The sequence below is a fragment of the Lissotriton vulgaris genome, chromosome 9, assembly GCF_964263255.1.
Source record: "Lissotriton vulgaris chromosome 9, aLisVul1.2, whole genome shotgun sequence".
In the NCBI taxonomy this organism is placed as follows: Eukaryota; Metazoa; Chordata; class Amphibia; order Caudata; family Salamandridae; genus Lissotriton; species Lissotriton vulgaris.
In genome coordinates, this window is record NC_141697.1 from 281,449,558 (window position 1) to 281,464,358 (window position 14,801).

General features: G+C 41.8%; 1 protein-coding gene across 23 annotated transcripts in view; it reads left to right on the forward strand.

Moving 5' to 3' along the window:
- Positions 1 to 14,801, forward strand: part of NRXN3 (neurexin 3) — a 2,233,908-nt gene that overhangs the window by 1,258,128 nt on the left and 960,979 nt on the right. For 15 of the 23 annotated variants that reach the window (XR_015299916.1, XR_015299918.1, XR_015299917.1 and 12 more), the window contains one exon: positions 12,279 to 12,305. The exons of the other annotated variants lie outside the window; for them this stretch is intronic. Coding sequence is in view for 11 of the 15 variants with exons in the window: in XM_086937585.1 (XP_086793711.1) it covers positions 12,279 to 12,305 (27 nt within the window). In the remaining 4 variants the exon portion in view is untranslated. The remainder of the gene's footprint in view (positions 1 to 12,278; positions 12,306 to 14,801) is intronic. 23 annotated transcript variants of the gene reach the window in all.

Sequence of the window (14,801 nt, forward strand, 5' to 3'; positions counted from 1 at the left end):
GTCGGCGAAGATTAGTGTTATTTTGTGGAGATGGGCATTGATAGTGAACATAAGCAGAGACAATGTAGAGAAGCATAGATAGTAGAGATGGGCATAGAAGATGAGCATCATGCATGGAGATCAGCATCGTCAGTGAAGATGACCATTATTTGTGGAGATGGGTATTGCCAGTGAACATAAGCATAGACATTGAAGATGAGCATAGATAGTGGAGATGGACAGAGAAGATGAGCATAGGGAGTGAAGATCAGCATCATCGGTGAAGATTAGTGTTATTTAGTGGAGATGGGCGTTGACAGTGAAAATAAGCAAGGACAATGAATATGAGAATAGATAGTGGATATGGCCATAGAAGATGAGTATCATGCGCAGAGATCAGCATCGTCGGCAAAGATGACCATTATTTATGGTGACGGGCATTGACAGTGACTGTACCCACACACAGTGGAGATCGGCATCGTCAGTGAAGATAAGCATAGGCGTTATAAATGGGCATAGCAAGTAAGATGGATATATGCAGGGAAGATGAGAATAGGAAGTGAAGACGCACATAGAAGGTGAGGATGGCCATTGTCAATGAAGGTATGCATAGACAGGGTAAAAGAGAATAGCAACCCAAGATGGATGTTTGCAGGAAAGGAATAGGAGTGAAATTGGAATATGAAATGAGGATTAAAATAGTATGTAGCAATGAGAATAAGTATTTGTGATGAGAATACAGGAGATAGAGGCAGTGACAGCACACTCAGCACTGACACATGGGCAGAAGCCATGACAACACAATCAAAGCAACAGGCATTTAAGCAGTAAAAGGTTAATAGAGAACCTTCTCTTCTAGTTTCTTGTGTGGCTGGGTTTTCTGGGGTTATCTCCTGTGGTTTAGAAATGAACAGTGTCAATATATGTGGTGCTATTTATACAGAAGTGACTGGAACTTACTTTTAGCCTTTTTATACCAAACATTGATGTACATTGGTGCATTTAAAAGCCTGTATTATATGACTATTTGTGACAGTTGTTCGAACTGCTTATTAGAGAATAATAATTATTTTATTAGTAAACCTGGGTCATGGTCGTCTTTTGTTGGCAGGACGCGCAGAGCACCGTGGTTTTAATTACTTATGAGCTATGATGCATTCTATTAAATAGGGATAAATAGTCTAACTATGCAACATCTTGAGGCATCCCTTCAAAGACGAGTCAGTTTCTGTGCAGACATTCATCATCTGGGTGGAGCCCTGGAAACTATAATAATATCAATCAATCAATCAGGGGGTTTATAAAGCGTGCTACTCACCCGTGAGGGTCTCGAGGCGCTATAAACACAGAACATGATGAAACCTATTTGAAAATAGTGATCAGGGATTTTGCAGATTAAGGAATTCGTTGGAGACAGGGATAGAGAAACCAGTACTGATCAGCTGAATATTGGGATTCCCAGATGGATTTACCCCTTTAGGTGTCACCCTATTTGTACACAGACTGCATTAAGAATGGGACAGACATTTTAATAAGGCATCACCAGTGGAGAGAAGGGATTGGATTTGCCTTTGATTTACTCAGAGCTGGTATGAGCCTAAAGCAAGCTTGGACAGATTTAGAAATCTGCTTTCTCCGCCCAAGTGAAGGTATAGTCCCCACCCAGCACTCTTTTTGGTTAACATTCACTTGATATCATACATGGGTGATATGTTTACCTATAGCTTACTATAGTTTGTCTATAAGTGTCATTACTGAGAAATCCCATGCTCGCTTGTGAGCGTGGAGAACCGGGAACTTTACCCCAACTTTCTTTTCCCTTCCTTCACTTGGTGCCTGCATTTATTTCTGACTAAGAAAGGACCTGGCTGTCCTCGAAACTCCATCTGTTGCGATGGACGATGCTTCACTCCATATTTGCAGTGCATTAAAATTCGCGCAATACTTGATATGTTTGAAGAAGTTGTTGTGTGATCTGTCAATGGCACCTAGATGTGTCATTAGTCATCTGCTAGTAGAGAAGACTAGCTCCCACTCACATGCTGACTCCATTGCACTGCAACAATCTAAGAGGCTAGGTCACCCATGGTCTTGGGGGATGTGTCCAGATCTTCCCAGACCTGTAGGACAAGATTAATTGAAGATCACGTTTCACTGCATAGAGACCTCAACCCATCACCCAGCACTGGAAGCTTAGAATATCTTTTCTTTAGACTGATTTCTTAACGGCAGTCAGTTCAACTTAAGAATGGGGTAATTTGGCATCATTAGAAAAACTGTCTGCAGGAGACAGCACAATAATCCAAAATCTAGCCATAAACAACTTACATGAAAATCGGATAATAATGGAACCGGCCACATATAGGAGAAGGGTATTCAAAGAAGGGAACTAGAATTGTTGCCGGTGTAACCTGGATGCAGAGTCTTTGGACAAGGAAAATTTACAGCAGATAAAGTAATATCAGACTGGAGCGTAAAAGGAAATTCGCTAGGTTTGGGCGAGCTTGTGCCACTACTCCAGAGTAAGGTCGACAGCTTATTGCACCAGTGAAGAGTAAGGGGTGTGAGAGAACTAGCCAATCCTACAGGATGACGTCTTGCCACTGTTTTTATATCCTCTAACCAGACCTGAAAAAACCCTTCACCTCTCTGTGGATGGTTCTGGCTATCCATGATTTGTCCAGGAGATTTCTATGTTTAAGGATGCTGATGGAAGGATGTGGACTTCATTTGAGGCACTGCCACTTGCACACCCTTGGAGGTCCCCATACCTAGGGAAACACGGTTGCTAGACCTATGGGCAGGCACAGGCTGATGCCCGAACGCTGCATCTCCAATGAGATAGATGTGACCCTGAGATCAATTCAGATAGAACTGGGTTGAAGAGATATTCCATTAGGCTAGCTCACCAGTGATACACACAACCTATACAGCCTTGCACGTGGATTAGAGCTGGCTGGCAGTGCTCCACTACAGTGCAATTAGCCCAACTAACTTACTAAGGGTTGCCAATGCGTCACTTATACTGGGCTGTGGTGACAGTGCAGACAAAGAAATAGGCCATCTGACTGGAGACACCCATGCTGTGCTTGAAAGTGGCAAATAGGCAGACTGTTGCAGCCGAATAATAGGTTATTTCCTGAAGACATACAGACGGACACAATAGTGCGACTATGAATGTGCAGACAGTCTCTCTCTCTCGCTCTCTCTCTCACACACACGCATAGTCAGAGTCAATATACAGCAATTGTGCACTCAGACAGATAGTTGCAGGCAGTCTTATACAATGTGTTGCACAATTGCACCTATGCAGTCTCCTAAATCAAGAAACACAACATACACACAAACATGCACACACTGATTCAGTGTCCAACGAGTGTGTGTGGGGGTAGATGGTTGCAGCCAGACATGCAAAAGATGCTGTACACATGGAGATTTTGGACACACTCACATAAACATGCACACACTCTCTCTCTCTTTATTTCTGTCTTTCCATCCCCAAGATGCTAGACATATACGTAAACCTTGGGTCCCCATTACTGAATCCTGCCAATCTATCTTTCAATGACTCTTAAAGTCCCAAAATGTTTCTCAGGGGCTAGGCTCGACTACATACCTGCAGCCCCTCTCCTGGATGTGGACCCTTGGGTGAGGCAACATCGCAAGTCCATACCCACCGAATACCTAGGACAGTGAATATAGATGAGACTGAAAGGGTCAGTAATGAAAACTTTAAGCTCAGTAACCAGAAACCCGATCCTCCTTATGGTCTGTCCCTCACAAACACACCAGAAGTTCCGCCGCATTTTAGCCCTTTTTGTTTATTTCATGTCTAGAGCAGTCATCCACGCTCGTAACGAAGTCAACCCCTCTTTCTATGTAGGTTCACCCTCCAGCTAGTATGCTGGTTTCAGAGAGTTAATTGCATGTTAGCCACAGTGACGACTGCAGTGCACTAACTTTTGTGATTGTCAACAATGTGTGTCTTCGTCCAGATTTGATGTTCTAAATCGCCCGCTCAGTGGCATAAGTTCACTTTCATACACAACTGGGTCCCTCTGACGCTTGTAGAATAAAAAACACAGTTAAAGCCAAAAGAATTCTGTTTGTCATTTGAGTTGGGTAAATGTGTGTGTATGGAGAAGAGCCGTCTGTGGGGGAAGGGGCAGTTGGGGTGCACCCCAATATTTAAGGGCTAATGCTTTTGTACAGGTGAGAGTTCAAATGGCAATCCTCACTGAATACTTTTCATCATTAATCAGCCATTAGTGGGCCTTATATTCCTGGATACGCCAGGAAGGACAGAGTGGTTTAGCTAATGAAGAAATATGGAAGATTATGATTGGTTGGCGTGGCCAAGTCGTGTTTAGGATTGGGGCAAAATCAGATGTAAGGCCTGTCTGACATCTCACTCACTCTGCCCCAGATCCAGGTACCAGCCACAGGCCCTGGGCTATGTGGATATGTTCCCATGCTAATATACGCTATTCAGTCCCTGATATTATAGGTGGAACACATTGTGTCAATAAAAATGAATCTTTTTATAGAAAAGTCTGCAGTATTTTTGTGCCTGAACTAGACTACTGAGAATCTACTTGGCCTTCGAGCAGCGAATTAAAGTCAAGTCTCCAAATCCACCTAATTTTCAGTGAACAAATAATTAAGATTTTAATTCGGATTTAAATGTGCCACAGACATGAGACGCCATTCTGTCAATTTCTTCTAAAGTACACCACCTCCACAGTTAAATCTTCTTGACGGAATGGTCTTATCACAGGGCGTTTGCCTTTTCGGGTACTCTGTTGGTGATGCCAGCACCAGTGCTGCCAGGGGTTCTGGCACGTCTCTGACTATTTGATGCAGGCATACTTTCATGTTTCAGAGAAAAAAATCAATATTTCATGAGAAAAGAATTTAATAGTAATATTTGTTTTAGAGTACATCAGGAAAGTGGTGCAAGCTTCAGAAGCATTTTGCGTTTATGAGGCTGGTTTATTCGCAAATCTGAACAGCTGGAAGGACCTAGATGGTGGCATCTCCTTTGTTTAGTGCAGATTAGATGTCAGTGTGGACATGGTCCCCTCACTGAAAAGAACACTGCTGGTCTAGATAGAGAGAGCATCGGATGGTGGCAAAATCTCAACCATTATGACCTGTTTAAACGAGTCATTTAAAGGCCAGAGATTGCATGAGTTTAGAAGAATTGGGCTCTTTACAATGAATGCGTTGTTCACGCATTCCATTAGAACGCGGTTGTTGCAACGACCATGTTGTTTCAACGCGAACCATTACATCGCAAGTCATTTTAATGAGTTGCTATAGGGGGCGCGCTGGACTTAGGAATAGTATTATTTAGTATACCTACTCCAGTTTGTGCAAAGGCAGGGAAAGTGTTGGATTCTAAATCCAACACCAGCACACCGCCTACAGCTAGTCGTTGAAACAACTTGCGATCTAATGGTACGTATGGTAACAACGCGGTCGTTGTAAAAACTGCAATGTAAAGGAACCGTGTTGTAGAGACAGCGTTGTAAACGCTGTTTCACATTTAGAGATCCTATAGGGATTGGAGAATGATTGATCTGCTTTTGTTCAATACATCTCTGGGTGCATTTATGGGTTAATTTTGCTCAATCCAGCTTGATTCAACAAGGATATGTGGTTGAACTAAAAAGTTATACAATTTTAGCTTTGTGGTTATTTTACTAAAAAATGCACCTCTTCCCATTCCCCACTCCTTTCAGTCAGACTTCAATCCTGCATCAGGGAAAATCTCTATAGAATGATAGAGGCATCAAGCGCAAATCAGAGCAGACTCAATGGTCTTCCCTTTCTCTCATTAAGGAAAGGTCTGCTGCTTCCCTCTACCACCCTTTACTTCTCACTATTACCAGGTCAAGGAAAACCAGGGTGAGGTGAGGCACAGAAACTGTACCGGGATAACCAAGTTTCTTCATAGAAAAATTCTTGCACGTTAGGAAATGCCCTCTGCATTGACCTAAGTTAATAGTTAAAATAATATAAAGAAAGTGACCCAAAGAAAAAGGGAAGGAATGCTTCATTAAAATATGTCTCAAACTAAGAGCAAGGAACAAGCTAAGGAGGGAAGTAGTAAGTCACTGGAAGTCTCGTTTTATGGTGCAAATTGACCTTGATACTTGAAAAGCAATTGAAAGTAACTCCCAGGAAAGTGTACGCATCCATCTGGCTTCGATCTACTCTGTAGAGAACAAAGACAAAAAATTACAGTGCCCCAACTTCTGGGAAAAACATGACTCGGACTCCAAAAGAATAGAATAGAGAGACTAGATTTTTAAGGTTGCTTGCTTTATGGACTAATTCCCAATAGCCATAACAGAACAAGGATCAAAGATAATTGATACAAAGCTAGGATCAACAGAACAAAGTGGTAAGCTGGAGTGGTCCGGAGAAGTCGAGAAGGGATTGCAGGACCATTCAATGAATTTACAAACATTCTGTAACGCTGCCATGGAATTGTAAACGTAGACCAGAGTTGTGGGTGTAAAGCCAATAGAGATGCTTTGTGTATGAAAAAAAGGTTCCGGTTGATGGCATAGCTGTGGTGCCGTAGGACAGGATGACAGCATAACCAAATGTAGTGCAGTATTGCAGTATACATTACACACAGCTAGACTGCTGACAGTAATCAGATTCTGACCTATCACCAAAGTATGAAGGAGGGTGACACTAGGTCCCAGTGTGGTGCCACATTAGGTGGTAGAACTACTACAACAAAGCGTGAAAAGTCAAGGATTTGAGTAAAGTACAGTAGAAGCCAAGAGAAAGCCCATATTTCATGGCACAGCGTCATCCTCCCAAACGTTTTAAGTGGCTTCATAAGATGGTTTACATTCCCACTTTCCAAGTGGTTTAGCTTTACAGATGCATGTGTTAAGTCTGAAACTAACAGAGATTGGGTTAACCCCTGCTATGCTCATGACGAGGTCAGCTCGTCATGAGCCACAGTGCTAGTGTGCTCATGACGAGATGAGCTCGTCATGACCGTTGGAACGCTAGCACGCTGGGCTAATTCCCCTACTGTGCGAGCATTCCACACAAACGGGTGTGGTCATGATGAACTCAGCTAGTCATGAGCACACGAGCACCGTGGCTCATGACAAGCTGACCTCGTCATGAGCACGGGTCGCTCTGCGCGCCCCCTGCACAGCGGGGCAAAAGCCCCGCAGCCAAGCGGTTAAATTACCCCTTAGATTCCTACATGTAAAGATGTATCACAAGGCTGAATCCAGTGAAGTAGAGTCCGTTTTTCTAGAGCCACTGTAGTAATTTAGTGGTCCTCTTTTCTATAACTGTTTCAGTCTTCTTAAAGTGTGCCATTCACTCCACTCACTCCCCAAACTACTGAAAACTGATCAACTAACCAATTAGCAGCATTTTATCTTCTGTGCCGCAGCTTGTCATTACGAACTATTTTAAAAAGTCATCACCAGTAAAATTATGGAGGAAAAGCCCACCTTAAAATGCAAAATAAAATGAAAAGAGGATATTGTTTTGTAGAAAAAACGGCTAACAGGATCTTTTTTCCCAAACAAAAACTGAAAAGAGACATGGAAGAAAAAACCCAGCACTAGGAGGCATGTCCAAAATTAGAAATAGTTTGGAATTAATGCTTAAATGTCATGAGAGAATCTCGAGGTTACCCACTGATGGAGACCCTAAAGATTGTAATACTGGACATTAAAGGTAATTGATTGAAAGGAGTATCCACACAATTGAAAATGATTGCCATCATCATTACAGCCACAATTCTGCTAATATGTGAACATTGGAGGAAGTTGATACTTATCTTGACAGATAGATGGAATTTGCTGCCAAGTATGCCTATCCTCTACATTAATGGGTGAAAAACAATTGTATCTGTTAGTGGAGTGACCAAATAGCTCCATTCCGTTGGGGTATGTGGGCTATATCATCTCATCACAGTTGGCCAGACATTAAAAATCTTGTGAAGCAGAAACTGCTAAACCAAGCTATCTACAATACATTGGCAGGTACAGCCACTTGGGCAAGGAGAAGGCCATGCTGTCTTTTGAAGGTCAGTAATGGTGATGATGGCCCCGAATTTGGCCCTTCATTACAAGAATCTGGACTGGGAGGTTGGCAGTTCAACCAGCTGTGTTTTCCTGTCCTCCAGTCATTATTCTGAAGATAATGGTCTGCTCTGCCTGCCATTATCACTTCTTGTATGGAGTTTACTTTTGTGTGTTTTGTTTTTGAAAGTATGTGCTTGCCTGATCTTTACCCATTGTTGTATTTAATGATGGTAGATATCTGAATGGGACACACACACAGACCAGGCATATATGCACACACAGACAACTTAATCAATGAATTGGCAACTATTTATTGACTAAATTATTACATATGTCACGGATATGATACATAACAGACAACAATACACTATGTTCTTTTTATCTATGTTCTCAATATGCACGGTGCACTGAAACCTAACAGTCTCAAGGCAATAGATTACAATGCCTTTAGTCGGGTCTTGTGACACATTTTTTCGTAATTCAGTTTCTTTCATTATCAACAATCAGTAGACACATTAAATGCCCGCTGCATAATAGTGTAAAATAGACTTTCATTTGATTTCACTACATCTACAGTCGTGACTAATATATTTGCTTTTAATGTTAAACACAATTAAAGATGCAGTGGTTTATAAATATCAAAAAACCCTGGTATGTAAACATAAGGCCATAGTGTATGAAAGATTATTATGTATCTTTTACGTGATATGATGTTAGATGTTTTTCACACAAAAAAATCAAACTTTGACTCTCTAATCTAGTTTTTAGACAAAGTGCCACTATATGTTTTACATGTTATGTAATGTGTCCTAATAGATTTACAACCCCCATAGCACATTACCTCCTGGTAGTGCTGGAAAAGTGAAAGGATGAGGGTCAGGGTTTTAATAAAAGCAGAGTTTTTTTCCTGTAAAGTGTGAGGAATCTATTCTAGCTTTGTGACAAATTAATTTTCCAGATCTAAAAGTATACAAAGGAGAATGGTTGTTTGGCCCTCATAGGACATTTTAAGACCAGGAAAAACAACTATAAAAGTATAGAATCCAAGTAGTTCTCTTTCACTGGCTGCTGTCTCCTGTATGTAACTTCCTGCTGTCGAGGCACAAACGGTAATCATTAAGATGAAGTTTACTTATTTTTCATGCCTCAGGACCGACCTCCCCTTCAACTCCTTGTGCCCTGATTAAAACATTTTGCTCTCCTCTATCTTTTGACTTAATTGTTGTGTTTCGGGAGTCATTTACTCCAGCATTTTAAGTGTAAATTTGTTTTATCAAATTCCCTAAAAATGCAAGGACTTCCAAAATCTAGGCATGGTATTGTATTTATTTATTACCAGTTTTCCGTACCACAGTAGACCCATCTTTAATGGATTACAAGAGAAAGAATGTCTCTACTATAAAGATACAATTTGACAAAATCAAATCATACAATAAAATCTGTAATATGAGTGGGTACTAAGTATATTGTGTGTTTATAACCAGAAAATGCATTTTAAAATACTCTAAAACATTTAAAACCTTGTGAAAAACAATGTGGTTTTATCAGTCATAATGACAGAGAGTAGACTTTCTTGACTGAGAAGTACTAGTGACAAGAATTCTTTAATGAGTCATAAGTAGAAACATTTCTGATGTCTGAGGACAGGAGCTCGAGGCCTAGGAAGCACGAAGCACCGCCGAAGAATGATTATTTTAAAGTCTTCGACTTCTTCAATATGAGGATTTTGATAAGAAGTGAGCGGGAACTCCGCACTTATCACTGGTAAACGGAGATGTTTTATTCTGGGTTAGATGTATTGGAGAGCTAAAGTGAAAAGCATTGTGGGTAATTTAGGCAAGCCTAAAGATTTGTCTGGCCTCCACGTGGAGCCAATTCATTCCAAAAAGGATAGAAGAGATATGGCCAAATGTTCTAGTGTCAATAGCCAGCCTATCAGCTGAGTGAATTGCCTTTTTGAGAGGGGCTAGGTGTAGTTAACCACTTCCTACAAGTAGTGAGTTTTTTCATAGTCCAGTCTTGATAGCAACAGAGCCTTAATCACTTGATTAAAGTCATTTTCTAGGATGAATGATTGTATGCTCCCTACAAGCCTTTGCTAATGCTGTCCATCTTCATTAAAAAGGTTGATATGTGCTTGCGGTTTCAGATTTTGGCCTGGAAAAACTTTAGTAATCTGGTGCATCAAACAGTGATGGGTGTCAGATCATGCCAGAGATGCATTTGGCTGGGTTTGGACTAGGGCAATGCTGTTTGGGGAGAGGGAGGGGGGAGATCAGAAGCAAGTTTGTTTTAAGCAGGTTGGGTAAAAAATGGTGTATCGCCATCCAGGACTGATCATCAGCTGGCACGTGAGTTGTGATTTCAATGCTTTTGGCAGAGAACATTTTCAAACAGATCTGGATGTCATCATTGTAAAAATGTCCCTGAGCTGTGATGCACTCGAACCGAGAACCGCTCCCTTCAGCCCATCCTTTCCCTAAGAAGAGTGAGTAAAGGGGAGTTGTTTACTGTACCAGACAGGCCCAGGAGGATGAGGAAGCAGGTGTCACCTTTATAAAGAATATAAAGTACAAGTCCAATATCTTTAGAATTATGTGACTTTGCTGTATCTTGATCTAAAGCCAGATTGAATCTTGTTAAAGAGGTCATTATCAGCTGTGGAAATGTTGATCTGACCTTGATCACAGCTTCCTAGGGCTTCTGTAAGAAAGGGGAGGTTGGAAATCATTTGAAAATTGGTCAGATCATCCAGGGATGCCTCTGGATTTTCAGTAAGTTAACTAGAAGGGTGTAATCAGAGCTTGGCATGTGGCTAACTCTGCCCCGGCTTTAGCTGCCATTTAAATCCACTTGACTTTTTGAGAAATCTCTCCATTTGTCCAAATACCGGTCTGACTGTGGATGAAGGCAGGGCAGGTTGGGGCAGAGGTGACTACAGCCCTGAGTTGAGGTGAATACTTTTGCAGAGAAGAGATGGGACTGAGTACGATGTCAGATGATTGAATGCAGAGTGGTTCGGCTGGTTGGTCGGATGTGAATCGCATTGCTTCTGAAACCATCAAAGCTCCAGCAGCTGATCCCGAAGGCACTGGAACAGCTATAAATTTCAGGATAGGCGACAGATGTCCGAATTAGATATTTGATTGTCCTGCAATAATTATGCACATTGGAATTCAAATGGTTGTCTGAGTTGAAAAGAGCGTTTCACATTGTTGGAGATTAAGAAAGGATATCAGAGAACGACATGGTCAACCTCAGAAAACTATGATGTTGCAACTCAGGCATTGAAATAGAGAACAACAGATGCTTCCACGGAAAATGCTTGCTTACCTTTAAGTTACTTCCGATCTTCAGGCCCTTAACCCCTTCGATGCTGTTGACGGAACGGTTCCGTCATGCACGTCGGTTGAGCTGTGCGGATGACGGAACCGTTCCGCCATGACTCCGCCCGCGCAAGGCAGAGTCAGCATGGGCGGGGAACTCGCGCCGCAGCGATGCGGTTAACATTTTAATCTCAAAACAGAATGAGTTTCCAAAGGTTATCTGAACCCCTGTCCAGCGGCAACTGTTGCTCCTACTGGCATTCCCAAAGTTGCATGTTCCTGAACACCGGAAATGTTTTTCAGGGCTTCTTCGTTCCAATAGTGCTATCAAGACTTCATCGCTGCTTTGCTTTGTCATCATGCTGTCTTGGGTATGCCTTGTCCTGCCTGTACCCTAATCTAGTTACATGCTGTTCTGGCTGCGCGCTGCTCTTGTCTGTTCAATTATCCACTTCCCCACCAGTGAGCTGATCCTGAATGGTGTACTAAAGGTTGATGTGACTACACAGTACCCCACTAGTCTGGTGTAAAGTTCAAGCAGCGCTTCTTTGTTGTCCAAGTGGCTCAGGGGCATAGACCAGCACTCCGCTGCCTGCGCACTATTCCAGCTGCCTACTCTTCTGTCAGTACTCTATGCAGGCTTTATTGTGCCAAAATAGCGCTCTGTGGTGGTGGGTGTTGTCCCATATGTGCTCTGTAATGGATTTCTCTGGCTTGACGGGGCACTTTGCTAGTTGTGTGTTGTCAAACTATTCACTGTCATGGCTACGCACCTGGCCTCACTGTGGCTGCTGGCGTAAGCGTAGCTGGTTGCTTGGTTAATGTTGAGCTGGTGATCTGCCTTTACTAACCTCTGCTTTGTTTGTTTTTTGCTTCTTCTTTTCTTTTGCTAACAAAGTTGAGTTGACCAAAGCTGACCTGCAAGGTAGAGGCTCATGTTCCATTACTCGTTCTGACTGAAAGTGTACAGTACCTGTCTCATGTCGGGTGCCAAGCGGGGAAGCCGAACCCCTCTGCCACATTTTGAAATAACCATGTCTGCTCAATTGGCATGGTACAATTTGATGTGCAATTGCACACCAAATGTGGGCATTGTTTAAAATGTGCTTAGAAGGGAAATTGGCAAATTATGTCTGTACCACCTGCTCCAAGAAGAGAACAGCCATTCCTTCATTTAATAGTGCCCACTCTTGGAAATGCCCTTAAACCTAACCACAGATGCATAAAAACATTGGACATTTATTTAATAAAATACTCCTGCACAGAATTGCCTGCCATCCGCCCAATGACATGTAGTTTATTATGTCCTCTATTGCATATTATCGTTTATTTGTCACTAGCTTCCTCCTGTTATTTATCTGGTCTTGCTTGTTGTGGAATTACCAAAGAGTACACAGAAGTTAATGCATGGCACCACAGGGTAAAAATTGAGACCGGGAATTGAGTCAGTTACATGTTTTGTGCTATTTATGTCCTGTGCTTCACTCAATGTCTCATACTGGAACTATTCAAGCATACTTTCTGCAGACTGACAGGAGATTGCATAAGGAGCATTATCCAAGCCATTACAAGGGCAAAGGCAAAATGATGACGTCAACAATCTAACAGCATGACAGTGACCTCACGCCACGCATGGGGAATATTAAACCACCAAACACATCTACCAGGGCCCTACCATTTTATTTTCCTTAAACAGTGTTGATTTCTTTGCCTTCATCTAGTGAAAGAGTCCTACACAAAACACATTTCTGCCTGCAACATTTATGCTTCAAGACTCCCTATTCCTCAGACTTTCATGTCCTTCATTCCCTTTACATTCCACACCTTCCCTAACATACTTTTCACAAAAAAGACAGATGTTATTTTCCAGTTTCAAAGTGTTTACCCCCAATTTTAAGGATTAATCTGTTTTCCATCTTCAACCTGTTATACTTCCATCTTTAGGGTTGATCTATTTTCCCATCTTCAATGTTTTCACCCCAACTTAAAGACTGATCTCTTCTCCCATTGTCAGTGTGTTTTACTGCCCTATTAGGAGTTGATCTTCTTTCCCATCCTGAAAGTGTTTGCCCCCATCTTAAGAACTCATCTCCTTCTTCATCTTCAAAGTGTTTTGACATTTCTTCTTACGAATAGACCTCTTTTTCCATCTTCAAAGTGTTTTGCCATCATCGTAAGAACTAATCTCTTTTTACATCTTCGAAGTGTCTTGCCCCATCTTAAAAATTGTTCTCCGTTCCAATCTTCAAAGTGTTTACACCGTCTTAAGAACCAAACTCCTTTCCCATCTTCGAAGTCTGTTAGCCTCATGTTAAGAGTTGATCTCATTTCCAATATTCAAAGCATTTTACCCCAACATCTTAAGAACTATTCACTTATTCCATCTTCAAAGTGTTTCACCCTTTTCTTTTCTTCACAGCTGATCTTCATTCTAATCTCCAAAGTGTCTTACCGCCATCTTCTGAAATGATATCTTTCACATCTTCAATGTCTCTATATCCATTTAATGACCGATCTCTTCTCCCGTCCTCAATGTGTTTTATTCCCCTATTAAGAACTGATTTACTTAACCCTCCTCAAAATGTTTTGCCCCATCTTAAGATCTCATCTTCTTTTCGATCTTCAAAGTGTTTTACCACTATTTTAAGAACTGATCTCTTTTCACATCTTTAATATGTTTTATTTTCATACTAAGAACTGAACTTCTTTCTCATCCTCAATGTGTTTTACTTTCATCTTAAGGAATGACCTTGTGTCCCATCTACGATTTGCTTTAACCCAATATTGCCCTGTTATCTTTCATGATTACCCTGGAGTACCCATGATAACCTGCACCATTGAAATAATCCACCTCAATCCCTGACACTCTGTAAGGGTTCTCTTCTAACACATATGCTGGATGTGTATATTTGCTGCTGTATTCAGTTCCCTGTTGCGCTTTTGGGTGAAGTTCACACTCTAGGCGCTGTGCTATGCAGACCTCAAATACTGAGAACAGTAAATACCCATAATAAAATAAGGCGCAATATGTGTAATTCCAGCCGCGGTCGGCAGTAGGAGTTCCTGCAGGGCGGTGACGTGTGGAGGGGGAGGGGCAGGGTGGGAGGTAGTAATGTATGGATTATGGAGTTTAACAAGTAAGTAAACATACAAATAAACAAAACTAATTTTGTTGCGCGCACTGCATCACCAAATGCGATGCAGTGCGCGCAACGAAATTTGTTTTATTTATTTATATGTTTACTTACCTGTTAAACTCCGTAATCCATACATTACTACCCCCCACCCTGCCCCTCCCCCTCACCATGTCACCGCCCTGCAGGAACTCCTACTGCCTGCCGCGGCTGTGTAATCCTTATTTGTTAAGCAGAACTGTGAGGTGGCTTTATCTGACCGAATATACATAGACCCACAGTCTCCT